The 13,217-nt window shown below is 41.7% G+C and overlaps 1 protein-coding gene and 1 long non-coding RNA gene across 2 annotated transcripts in view; both read right to left on the bottom strand.

Moving 5' to 3' along the window:
- Positions 1 to 1,643: 1,643 nt before the first annotated feature.
- On the bottom strand, positions 1,644 to 2,073 carry LOC148685663 (uncharacterized). Its single transcript, XR_015950224.1, has 2 exons — positions 2,036 to 2,073; positions 1,644 to 1,734 (listed from the first exon to the last, which is right to left on the bottom strand). It is a non-coding gene; the product is annotated as an uncharacterized LOC148685663 (long non-coding RNA).
- A 2,551-nt stretch (positions 2,074 to 4,624) lies between these two features.
- ABLIM1 (actin binding LIM protein 1) overlaps positions 4,625 to 13,217 on the bottom strand; it is a 194,392-nt gene continuing 185,799 nt past the window's right edge. Inside the window, exons 23-24 of the mRNA XM_060274773.2 lie at positions 9,494 to 9,574; positions 4,625 to 9,378 (exon numbers count right to left, since the gene is read on the bottom strand). Of these exons, the coding sequence (XP_060130756.2) occupies positions 9,265 to 9,378; positions 9,494 to 9,574 (195 nt within the window). The 3' untranslated portion in view covers positions 4,625 to 9,264. The remainder of the gene's footprint in view (positions 9,379 to 9,493; positions 9,575 to 13,217) is intronic.

Here is a 13,217-nt window from a genome sequence, read left to right as displayed (position 1 = left end):
GCAAAAGAACTATATTTGTTTATTATAATTAGGGTTGTGTGTGTATGTGTGTTTTATTATTTTTGTCAGCCACCTTAAACTGTTAGGAAAGGCAGGATATAATTTTTTAAAATAAATAAACGTAACCCAAAAGTTTTTAATTTGCTATGTATGCTGACTTCATACCATTTTGTTATTTCTTAATAGTTTACACATTTCCTTTGGTCACCAAAATGCTTTTATGAATTCATATCTTGTTCTTCCTTGTATTATGTCTGCAGCCATTACTGGCATTTTGATTATGTTTACAGTTGCAAGGTAGAGCACTTTGCAGTGCATTGTGCCATAATTCATAGAATCATATAGCAGGAATGGGGGCTCACACTCATGCAGGAAACTAGGGTTGCCATATTTTGAAGAACAAAAAAAGAGGACACATTTGCCAATTTCTGCTTTTATCTATGGATCGCTATGACGACTCTCATTTTTACATACCCATGAAAAAGAGGGTGTGTCCTGGAAAAAGAGGACATATGGCAATCCTAAGAAGCATTTGGCTCATCTGGGGTGTGAATGCAAGACCTCTTGCAGGTTAAAATCCTTGATACAAAATCGGAAGAATATGGCAGCATAGGGGCTGTTTAAAGCTGACGTAGGGTCTTGACTTTGCTGGACTCCTGGGCCCTTAAAAACAAAAACCATAATCTGTAAATGAACTTTTTGAAAAAGGCACCCTATCGAACAATTCACAACACTTTCCCTTTATCCAAGCCACAGAACCCAATCTGGACATGCTCCCAAGGTCCTACAAAAGACAGGACTGAAGTCTTATTTAGTTACAGCTTCAAACCAATTAAAGCACAAGCAAAGGGAACAAGCAAGTATATTGGTGTGTATGTAAATAACATTTTTGTTTCAGGTTTCCCCCCTTGCTGTGGAGGAAACAAATTTTTTTACAGATGTGGTAAGGGGGGGGCATTGGAGTCTTATGTTGTAGTTCTTAAAGGAAGTGGTCCCAAGGAGCCATATATATTTAACAGCAAATTAGTGCTGACATTTGACTGTGTTTCAATCAGATCTAGTTTTTGGCACCGTTATCTGTATTTTTAACATGCTGTGAAGATTCACTTTACCAGCTGCCTTGCTGTGTTGGGGAACGTTGTGCATTCCTCCATCATTACTCAGGGGTCAGAAACTCAGAATTATTTTAGTATCAGGGAAACAGGAAATAAAATGAGGCTTTTAGAGTTTGAAGGGTTTTTTGTTTTGTTTTTTGTTTAAAAGAGATTAAAAGTCTGCTAGTAAGTTCAGATATTAAAGAAAGCCAGGAGAGAAGGATTTGAAGCCCCATTGTGGCGGTTAATAGCAAATGAACAACTGCTTCTTCACATGTGTGGTAAATGTCATTCATAATGAATAGGAGAATTATCAAGTTTGCTATTTAAGGCTTCTCAAATTTGAAGCAACTTGGGGGCTGAAACTTTCAAATTTGACGTTTATTCTGAAATAAACTTTGCAGATCACTGACATGTTTTGGATGTGAGTTGTGACACTGCTAGTCTGGGACAGTGGTGCATGCCACCTTAAGCCACAATAGAAATTGGAGTTCTTGGTAAGTTCAGAAGTAAACAAAAAATTACAAGAACTCGGGCCAGAAAGGATAATTTCAAAAATTCTTCACAAAGTTTTATTCAGGATAACTTCCAGTGAGCATCAACATCAGGACAAGGCCCTGTTTCGATGATTCTTCATCAGCTGGAATGTAAAAGTTAACATAAATCTTGTAATGAGAAATTATTCAACTCTTTAGATATAAGGTTTTAACAAATAAAAAGGACAGAGACTGTATTCAAATAAACATTACTGATATATCTGTGAGTGATCAACATAACTTCAACCTCATAGTCTGCTTTCTAAATCAAGATTTAAACTGCTTGTAACGTACAAAACGTAAATAAGAACTCCTCTTACAAAATATAATAGTCCTTGTTACAGGAATACTTGTAGTTATCTACAAACAGAGTTATAATACTTGGGAAAAACAAAGGTAGCTTACCGAGGTTTCTCAGGTCTAAGTGTACCAAGTATGTTTGCTTTGCTAACTCAAATTGTTTGCAGCACTTAAATGATAGAGGAAATGAGGTTGCAGGAAAATTAAAGAGACAGTATTGCATTTAGGCGTACTAAAAGTGTTGAGATAATTTAAAGGCATATGGACATAACTAGGTTCAATGTTGTTTCAAAGTACAAATTCGATTATAGGAATGATGTGAAGTCTAGACTATTGTTCAAGCCCCCTGGATGTAAAGTGTTGAAAAGATGAATAAATTTGGACTCCTGTTGGAGAAGGAGTCTGTCAATGTTCATACGTTGAAAGCGGGTTTGCGGCAATGTCCAAATTACAAAAAATGAGAAGTCATCTTCTGTATGTTTGTGTTGAGTATAGTGTTCAACTAGTGGCGCCTCCAAAATGGCATCAGGTGACCTGTTTTCATTTCATGTGGTTTGAAATAAAACCTGGTGGGCAAAGGAACAGCACTTTGCAAGTGCCGACAACCAACTGATTAGTACCAATGCTAAAGTCTAATGCCTGGTGACTGTATGTGCTTTGCAGGCACTGCCAGTCACCTGATAGGTGGTGCCTGCAAAGCCCACTATTGGCCCAGCTGCATCTTTAGCTGCCCCTCAGATGAAAACAGATGGGGCAGGTGGGCTTGACTTGGCCAAAATAGCGTCACAGACAAAATGGGGGAGCCTAGTGGGCTTAATTAGGCCCATGGGTCACAGGTTGCCCACTGCTGTCTGGGCTGGGAGAAGGAATCATACGTCTAAACATGAGTTGAAGAACAGAAACTAAATATTTCACTTGAAAATAGGGACAAACCTAAGGCATGTGGGATCTACTCTTTCTCCCAACCCCCAAATCCCAGTCCAGTAACTGGCTGTGTGTGCAGAGCTAAGCCAGTTACAGAGCAAAGACAATTGCAAACAACATCCCTTGAGTTATTAATGGGAACGAACTGTATGTGCAAGTATAAACCTACATGTGAGTTATCACAGAACAGAGATTCTAACAGCTGAATTTAAGGAGAAACTTTTCGCTGCTGTTTTTATGACAGTAAGAGCCAGAAACTCTTGCTGTTCTACTGAAAATCGTCCAGCAGTCTACCAATAAATAGATCTACTTCCTGCCCACACTTGTCCTAGATCCAGATACAAATTCCCTCTGAGCATATTGGCTGAGTTTGGCATTATGATGTGCAAGGGATTCATCAAGGCTTCGTTCCTTCCTCTTTAATTAGTGCTGCTGTTTGTTGCCAACACCTCTGTGGTTCCAGTCTGCAGGCAGCCCTTCAACAACAGACACACAAGCTCAAAGCACCATTGTTCTTTTTTCCTGGGTATGCACTTCCTAAGTACCTGTGAGATGTGCCTTTTGAGCCCACAAACTCTCATTGCAAGCTGCATATGCAGTTGCTGATGTTTGCTGATGCTTACAAAGAAAAGGCCAGATGAGCAGCTTTTTCTGTGGCAAAGCACTTTTTAAGCAGGACCAATCTCTGGAATGATAGCCGGAGCTTCTCCCTTCTATAGCCTCTTGCCATTGGGCAGACACAGAGGAAAGAGAGGTATGTGGGAGGTTCTCAAAGGGTTTTGGCTCAGCTTCAGTATCTGGAACTTGGTGGATGGTGGACTAGCCCTGCATGTGGCAGGCTGATTCTCCTCTGACTCTGAGGTCAAAGTTGAGGCCATGACAGAATAGGACTGGGAAGGCCCAGGTTCAAATCCCTAGTAGATGATGACACTGAATGGGTGGCCTTTGGCTGGTTACTATAGCAAAGCCTAACCAGTCTCTCAGTGTTGTTGTGAGACCAAAGTCCCCAGAGCTGTGGGATGTGGACAAACATTGCCCCTTGTTAAATAGCAAGTATGTCCCTCTCATCAACTGATGACAAAAAAGAGGGCCACTAAGTCTCAGCTGCCTCTACAATTGGCAAATAACAGGGCTGTAAAAAGTTGTTCCTCCAGCCACTGTAATGAGCTACCACAGAAGCAGAACAAGAATAATATTTTCCACGTATCCCATATCAGGGGAAGCCAATTCCCTCGCATTGATTTATGGACACCATTTGACTGCCAAACTGGGGGCCGAGTGAGATCTGGATGGTGGGCTTTCAACTCTGAGACTCAGCCCCACATGTTCCAAAGCAATTTAACTCCTCTTTTCCTAAATGTGCCCTCTGAGTGATTTTCGTTGATGCTTGCAGTCATGAAGAGTCTCTCTTTACCAAGGACTGCCCCACTCCCAAAATGCCCTCTCTTTTCCTGTAAACATTTGATAAAAAGCAACCCTTTGTCCCAAAGTACAACATCTGCCACCAGTGCAAAATCTGTTTTATATCAAGGTTTTGAAAGGGTGAACATGACCCAACTAAATACATGAAACAAAAATATCCAAAGAGCACAATAAGAATAAAGTTCAAAACTTTATTTGTTTACTTGGTTTGAGTACAACAGTGATGTAGATTATAGTGGGGTGGTTGGGTGAGATGAACAGCAATGATGGCCAATGTTTCGTTTTGCAGAAGAAGCAGACTTAACTGTATAGATAGGTATTGGTGATTTTTTTTTCTCTTAAACATAGGCTCCAAATCAGAGCTGTCCTACAACAAAGGAGGAAGAACAAACAAACATAAGGGAAATAATCTGGAAAAGGCTATTTGGTTGCTTTCTGGAAATTGGCTGCCCAGGAAAGGGAAGAAACATGTAATTAAAAACCTTGCAGTTAAAACAAAGTTAAATCAAAGTGGTGCAAAATATGTTTCATTAAAGTGATCTTCCTACAGAACATTAATAAGGCTCCCTCGCTACAAGGGTTGTCAGCAACTTTTACTATTTTGCACCACATGATGTCATTAACAATACAAAGTGTTGTCATGGGAATACACAACAGTTGATAAAGGTTCTTTTCTGACCTTGCTGGCTGAGAAATAGCCTAACATTGTGACTCTTTCCATCAAATTCCATGGGATTTACATCAGACCTCGATTGTGCCAGTTGCTTCAATGACAGATTACTTTGGAAAACAGGCAATGCAAAGTAGTATCTGTTACCCTTGAAGAACCAGGCCTGGGAGCAAAGAGCAGCATGAATTTGCCACCGATTTATACTGCTGCACTCCACCAGCTTGCTGAAGTTAATTACCAAACCTTCTGTTGATGTTCATGGGTTTGGAAGGAAGTCCCTAAAATAATGATCTGACCTATGCAGTGTTATCATTCTGACACATGGGTGAACATCTTCAAGATGTAATAATGAGCATGCCCCCGTTAGAAAGCATTTTGCACAAAGAAGAAATTCACAAAACTACCTGAAACCCACATTATTTTCTTATGTCATGATTTGGGGGTTAAACTATGCTTATTTGGGCACCTTTTCAAAGGCAGGAATTCAAGAAGGGCCTCTGTAGATTTGCCACTTTTTTGGGCAGCTATATTTCAGGCAGAAATTCAACTGGCATTGCTTTCCCCCCAAAAAAAGGAACTGCTGGGAAAGCAACACCTGGAAAAAGTGTTTGTTTCTTTACTTATTGCTACAGAGTCCCTTATTAGGAAGAGACTGTCATATTTGGAAAATAATGTCAACTAAAATGTTGCATTCTTTACACTAGATGGAATTTGGGATCAGGAAGTAGAAATGTGTGAGAGAAGGGCAGGGGCAGAGAAAAATGTCCTTAGTTAAGCACCAAAAGGAAGCTCTCGCTGTGTTTGCAGTCGTTTTCGGTCATCAACAGCTATCAGTCAGTCAATCACCCACTTCCACCACCCTTCTGAGTGATCTCCCCTCCCCATCCCCACCCATCCCCACCCCTTCTCTACATAAGTGCCTGGGGACTTCTATTTCACTGTATCTGAAGAAGTGTGCATGCACACGAAAGCTCATACCAAAATAAAAACTTAGTTGGTCTTTAAGGTGCTACTGAAGGAATTTTTTTGTGTTAGGAAATGGCATTCTTCTGTGTGGCTGGAGCCTACAGAATATTGGTTCCCCTTATGTTTAGCGGGCACATGTGAGATGTTTTCCAAGTAGAAACCATGCAACAAGTGGTTCACCCACACTAACTGCTGAGCTGAGTGACGTCTGCTCAGCATATGAGACGACTGGGAACTGATGCCATGATTGGCAGTATAGAAAATGTGTAGAGTGTTGAAATCAGCTGGTGGGACTGGAAGCTGGTTAATTTGTTTACTGCGTTCAAGATATACTATCTGTGCCCCTTTCTGTGGGACAGAGAGAAATGTATCTCCAGAGGTCACAGGATGGAAAGCGGTAGCATGAAGGGAAGTGCAAAGCCAAATCACTGAGATGTTGGATGTTGTGGCAGTGACAATAGCATGCCTAGGAATAAGGCATAGAACAGCCAGCCCATATATTTATTTATAGATTAGCTTCCAAACCATTGTCTGATCTTGGTACAAATATCCATTTTTCCCTCCACTGAACAGTGGCCTATTGCAAGCCATTAATCCAGAATGTTCTTTTGATTGTAAATGGCAGCGAGTTTGAACTAATGAGTCAACATAATATAATGATTGAAAGTGTTACTATAATGCAAATGTGGATTGAAAGTCTATTTGAGCATCCTAATGTTGCTACAAAATCATGTGGGATATGTGACAGATTTTAGTGGGTGAGATGTTTAGGTTTCCAACATGGCTAACCTCCCCTGCAGAGCTGGGGTCCTTATTATTCTGCTGCCGGCACTCTCCTCCTGCTAACTAATAAAGGATCTGACATACGACTTTCCCAGGAGCCACTTCATAAGCTGGTCATCAGTGTGGTGGTGAAAACTTTACCACTCACTCTGCTTCCCAGAGTTATAGTGTAGACATGTGGTAAGATTATTTTCACCACTTGACCAGACTTTCACAAAAAACATGTGCTTGCATTTTACCACATGTTCTTCTACAAATCAATATATGATGATGTGTGAAAGATCCTCTTTATGAGGATACGGGCTTGGATGACCAACCTATCAAACGCTTCTATGATAACACCTTTTGGCAAACGGTTCTCTCTGCTGAGCTCTTAAATGTAAGAGCAGGAAGTCCTGAATGTCCTGCCCTCAAAGGCATCCTTCATGGGCTGCCATCCAATACATGCTTGAACAGGAGGAAGTCTCATTGAAGACAGTGGGGTTTACTTCTGAGTAAACATGTATAGGATTTCCCTGTAAGTGACATGCTAGTGTCAAATTGAAAACAACAGTGAAAATGGCAACAATCATCACTCCAAGTAAAAGATAAACGTATCAAGTGCATCCTACTGTTGGCAAGAAACAGCTCTGGAGTCTGTGAAAATATGTTATTAACTGTTCTGAAATGAACAGAATATGCACAGCCCTCTAAGCAGTTCTGTTAGATGGGGGCCACTTCACACAATGCTCAGGACTGCATGTAGTTGAGGGAGCATCACTGATTTCAGAAACTGCCTTAGGTGTTCCTTCTTCTAGGCACTGAGGATAAAGAAAGCAAATAGCCTAGGCTGCAGCTTTGAAATATTACAAAAAAGAAAACCCAAGCGCTCTAACTATGGGTGAGCCTGTAGTTGCATGAATCAAACACTGGCCTGGTTCATATGTCATGCCAAGCCAAATGCATAGGCTCTAGGAGAGCTTCATGTCTCCATGGTCCTGCTGCCATGTGACACTGTGCTAAGCAATGGCATGGCTCACTGGGTCGTCTGAACCCAGGCTTGTGGTTTAGCTCACTCCAGACTTAACCAGAAGTTGCAACCAAGATTTGCCCTATGATTCATGGTTTACTCAGGAGAGCAAACCACGAGCCTGGGTTCAGATGATCCAAGGCAAGGTTTAGCTTAGCACAGCAGTACAAGGACCAAGAAGGAGCAAAGTCACTGCAGTCTCCTCCCTGCGAACATGTACAGTTGCACTGACTAAGCCATGATTTGGCTTAGCATGATATGCAAATCAGGCCATTAATTAACTTGATATTGTGCTGTGTCATCAAAGCATCCAAGAAAGTGGCCGATCTGTCATTTTTTAGCAGCAAAATTTCCAGGAGGTGTCTTGTTTCATAGCATCTCCTCTACAAAGTGGATTAAATATCATTTTCTTGTCACAGACATTCTGGAGGTCTACTGTACAGCATGCCAGTGGATGTATGCTGGTATAGGCGACAGTAGTCCTGATTCGGTCATTCCCTTTGTAATGGGATGGAACTTGCTTTGGTGTAGTCAGGTCACATCCCACACTATTGATGTTTGCAGGGTTGAGCCATCTTTGCAGGGATGATGTGATTATTTCCCATCTGCTAGACATCATAACAGGTAGTGACAGCATGGGAAGCAACGGCATAATTGCAAGAGCCCACATACTAGTCCTTTAGAAACATTACCAAAGCAGCATGTGGCTAGACCATGCCCCATAGATTGCCACATGGCACAAGTAGCATCTGAATTAAGCCTACACCTGTATTTCAGTTTGGAAATACTTTTCTCAACACAGAACGAGAAAACCAACTCTTTCATTTTTGGCTTGCTGCTCTGGTTAACACTTAGCAAACTCGCTTAAAGCTGGACAAAATGGAGGAGAGGAGACTTGACAACAAAATAAGATAATTTGCTCTTGAGATTCCTAGCAGATGTGTGCAAGTGCAAGCCGGGGGTTTCCTTGCAAATAATTTGGCTGGTATGCAGCAGAATGCTGGCTCAGTGGCCTGCTTTGCTGATGGGCACTGCAACAATAATAGGCCATTTGAAGGCAAGGCCAATTAATTGTAATGGCTATGCCCAAAGGATAAATATATTACACAGGATTCCTTCGTTAGCTACAGAATATAGTCATTCATTCCTTGGAGAGACCATGACGACGTAATAGTGGGTTGGCATCCTATTGGCACTTCCTGGCTCTATCAGCATTGCCCCTTGACCTTTAAATAAAAGTGAAGGGAAACGAGGGAGGGCAGAGCCGCTCCACATTATGTATTGATGCCATGTAAAAACTTTATAATGCATAAAGACCACTGCTGAGATTCAGAACGTCAACATTTTTGGGTCACAACTCTCTGGCAAGCTTGAAAGGCCCTTGCACAACTGCAAGGAATATATAGGTGCCTTTCTCAGATTTTCCCTTTAACCCCCATTTCCTCTTTCTCTCTCTCTGTCTGCCTCTTATGGTTGCTCTCCAAAAAAAGCGTTTGAACTTAAGTATGATACATTATCCTATATGTGGTATTTTCTCCCCTCCAAAGGAGAGAATGGGATTCAGAAGAGTTTGGCTTTCTTCTTCATGTCGTTGCGTCTCCAGAGAGGTAATTTATCAAATTCCTGTATCGTCATGCCGAATATTTCTTGGAAAACTTCAGGTGCTAAGTGACGCTGGAGGAAGACAAGGAAAAGGACAGCTATCAGTCCAAATGTTTAAACAAGAGACTTGTATCCTTTAAAAACCATTAGCCTAAACATCTATTCGGGGAGTCTGATATTCTCTTACCTCCAGCCTGGTTCTATCCACTTCTCGTAGAATTTTACTTCGCCCTCTGCTGGACACCATGAGCAGTTCATAGGGGAATATCTGTTAATGGTATACAAGAAGCATTTATGTAGATTTAGAGCACCCCAAAAAGATACCATTAAGCTCACAAGCAGAATGCAGTCACTGTTGGCAGACAGCTTCAAGTTCGCTAAAAGGCTGCCTTAAGTACCCTGTTTCTCATATTTTAAGACATACCCATAAAATAAGCCATAGCAGGATTTTTAAGCATTCAAGGAATATAAGCCATACCCCGAAAATAAGACATAGTGATAGGCTCAGCAGCAATGCCGGCCGCGGCAGGAGGAGGAGGAAAAAAATAAGACATCCCTTGAAAATAAGCCATAGTGTTTTTTTTTGAGGAAAAAATAAATATAAGACATGTCTTATAATATGAGAAACACGGTACTTGAATGTAATGTGCACTGTTTCCTTGAATCCTTTGTTCCTTAAAAAATAAATAAATCATACTTAATAAATCATCTGAGACCCAGGTGGCGCTGTGGGTTAAACCACAGAGTCTAGGGCTTGCTGATCAGAAGGTCAGCGGTTCGAATCCCTGCAACGGGGTGAGCTCCTGTTGCTCAGTCCCAGCTCCTGCCCACCAAGCAGTTCGAAAGCACATCAAAGTACAAATAGATAAATAGGGACCGCTCCGGCGGGAAGGTAAACGGCGTTTCCGTGCGCTGCTCTGGTTCACCAGAAGCAGCTTTGTCATGCTGGCCACATGACCCGGAAGCTGTCTGCGGACAAACGCCGGCTCCCTCAGCCTATTGAGCGAGATGAGCGCCGCAACCCCAGAGTCGGACACGACTGGACCTGATGGTCAGGGGCACCTTTACCTTTAGCAGGATGTCTACACCAGTTCATTTTTGCACAACATCATACTAAAAATATATGTATAGAGCTGGTGGATTCTGCACATAATCCCATTTCATTTTATGGATTAACCTTGATGGGGGCATTGCCCATTTTGGTTTGTTCACATAAAAAATAATTATTTCATTAATGAAGGTACAATCGTTAGGTCTGAGCAAGTATCTCAATCATATGTCTTTTCTTCCACCCTTGTCCTGTCCAGTTGAAGCTGATTTTTCACATATCCATCATAGCTAGCTACCTAGCTAACTAACTAATTTGTTCTGCTGATTCAGTGGTTTTCTGTGTTGTGGAGTTTTCTAAGGAATTTAATAGGTGTTTCTTGATTAGAAGATAGTAATAGTGGACAAGTTTCTCTTATACTGCTATTCTAGACATAGAATCATAGAACTACGTATGATGTTGTAAGAGACTATGAGGGTCATCTATTTGAACCCCCTGCAATGCAGGAATCCTTTGCCAATCATGAAGCTCAAACCCATGATTAAGAGTCTTGTGCTCTACCAACTGACCTATCCCAGCTCCATGCAGTAGAGGTTGGTCTCTTCTGCTAAATGGATCACTGTCCCACCAACCTCAGTCTGCCCCCAGTCAGCCCCAACCTGCCTGCCTTCTTACTTACAACTAATACACTGGCTGTCACTTTCCTCCTCCTTAGTTTGAGTTTTGTACATGTAGGGCAAACAGGTATAGGGACAAAACTAGAATTGTCTCTGCTTGTCATTGGCTCTAGCTCTATCTACCATTGACTCCCTTTCTACCCTACTAAGCCCCAATGGACACCAGTCACCACAGCATAAGAAAGGAATTGTTTTGTCCACACTTCTGCTTGTTCCAACGCTTTCCCCTAGGAAAACCTACTTTTTACAGCTGAATTGGAGCAAACGTCAATCAGGTTTTCCACAATGCGGAATATGGTGTACCAATAGGAGGAAATGAAACTTCTAGTCCTTTCTAGCTCTATCAAGATATCTAAACAAGAGTTCTTTATCTGAGCTACTGGCTGAATATGCCAATGATCAGAGCCCAGGGCCCAATTTTCCTCTCCTTGAAGGTACCGGTAGTCAGAGACTTTTGCCAATTTTTAAAAAACTGTCAAGAAAATGGTGGGACCTAGTTGTTTTATCAGCTGTAACACCTAATGAAGATTACAGAAGTACAATAAAGAAGATAAAGTCATCAAACATATACCACTTAGTTTATTGTAATTAATTATTTAAATGATGTGTACTTTATATACAGCTTGGAAGAGAATTGGTAGTGGAATATGACAATTATACAATTCACTTTACTATATAACTTTAATTACATTTTTTAAAATGCTATACAATGCAACATAAAACTAACATACATTATTGTAACAAAATTAGCCAAAATTCCACAAAACTTTGCTGAGAACCTTGAAGTCATTAATCATATTCTTATATTTTACAAAACCACAACATAAAAGTAGTGCTCTTAAGTGCTTTTAAAAATATTTTAAGTTTGAGTCCAAAATTGGGCAGAATTCTCAGGTTGCTTTCATGATTGGCATCAAGCTAACGCATCTCATCAGTACTGTACAAGGATTTATGCTAAACTTCCCATCTCCCATAAACTTCCCATACATGGCCTCCCCAAATCTGCTTTGGAAAGTTGAGGAATCCCCTAGAAGAGATTTAAGGAGCCCAAAGGCAAGGAGAGGCGGAAAGTTATGTTGCACAAGCGTACATTCTTGTGCTGGTGGGACAAGTTCATTGGATACAGCCCCATAGTTTTAAAGATCAACTATTATGACAGTAGTGAGGAATTTCTGACCCATGGGCCTAATCAGGTTCAGCAGGGGGTCCTGCTGCAAGGCTGCTTTCCACCTGCCCTAACCTGATGTCACACATGGCATCAGTGGTGCACAGTGCTTTTTTTCAGCAGGAGTGTGCCAGAACGCAGATCTCCCCACCCACCTCTTGCCTTTACATACTTCTGAGAAGCCCCAAATGAAAATTTCAAGTCAAAATGGAAGCTGTCCAACATGTGTGAGTCTACACTTTTTCTTAAGATCCATGACTCCACCTGGCTCCTAGTCGCTGCTAGCTGTGACTGGTCAAGTTATGGGGTGGGGCCAATTCATAGTTGCTTTTCTTCAATCAGGCCCTTTTGTAGCAGCAACAGGCTTTAAGCCAGGCACCCCCAAACTTCGGCCCTCCAGATGTTTTGGGCTACAATTCCCATCTTCCCCGACCACTGGTCCTGTTAGCTAGGGATCATGGAAGTTGTAGGCCAAAACATCTGGAGGGCCGCAGTTTGAGGATGCCTGCTTTAAGCTTTGCTGCCAGGTCTCTACCGTTGCACGCATGTGCAATTGTGCAAGGGCCTGAATATAAGAGAACAAGGGAAGTGGAGGTGCATTCATTTGACCTGCACCAGAATGAGGGGAAAACCCCAAACTAGCTAGGGAGACAGTTTGCCGTAGTTTTTTTAGCACCTCTGCAGGCGGTGAACATGGCTTCTATCAAGCCAGCATCTGTTTAGGGCTGCCTTGAGTCAACTGGTGATTTACTGTGACAACTTCATGGTGAGTTCCAGCACCTAATTTTCTTGGGGGGAAAGCACTGGAGGTAGGGTAGGTAAAAATGTGGCTCCCTGCTGAAAGGGGTGTTAACAGGCACCACTGCTCAGTTACAGACTGTGCCCTGTGGGTTCTTATTACTGTGGCTGTCAGAAGCTTGGTGCTGAAAGCTTACCAGTTTCAAGTTTTACTGAACGCTGCTGTCTATTTCCCAGGAAATATTAGCTGATCTTGCCCTGTATACATCAATGACATACGTCC

Source organism: Zootoca vivipara, chromosome 5, assembly GCF_965207765.1.
Source record: "Zootoca vivipara chromosome 5, rZooViv2.hap1.1, whole genome shotgun sequence".
Lineage (NCBI taxonomy): Eukaryota > Metazoa > Chordata > Lepidosauria > Squamata > Lacertidae > Zootoca > Zootoca vivipara.
Note: the sequence above shows the minus strand (reverse complement) of the source record. Positions and strands in the feature narration are given on the sequence as shown.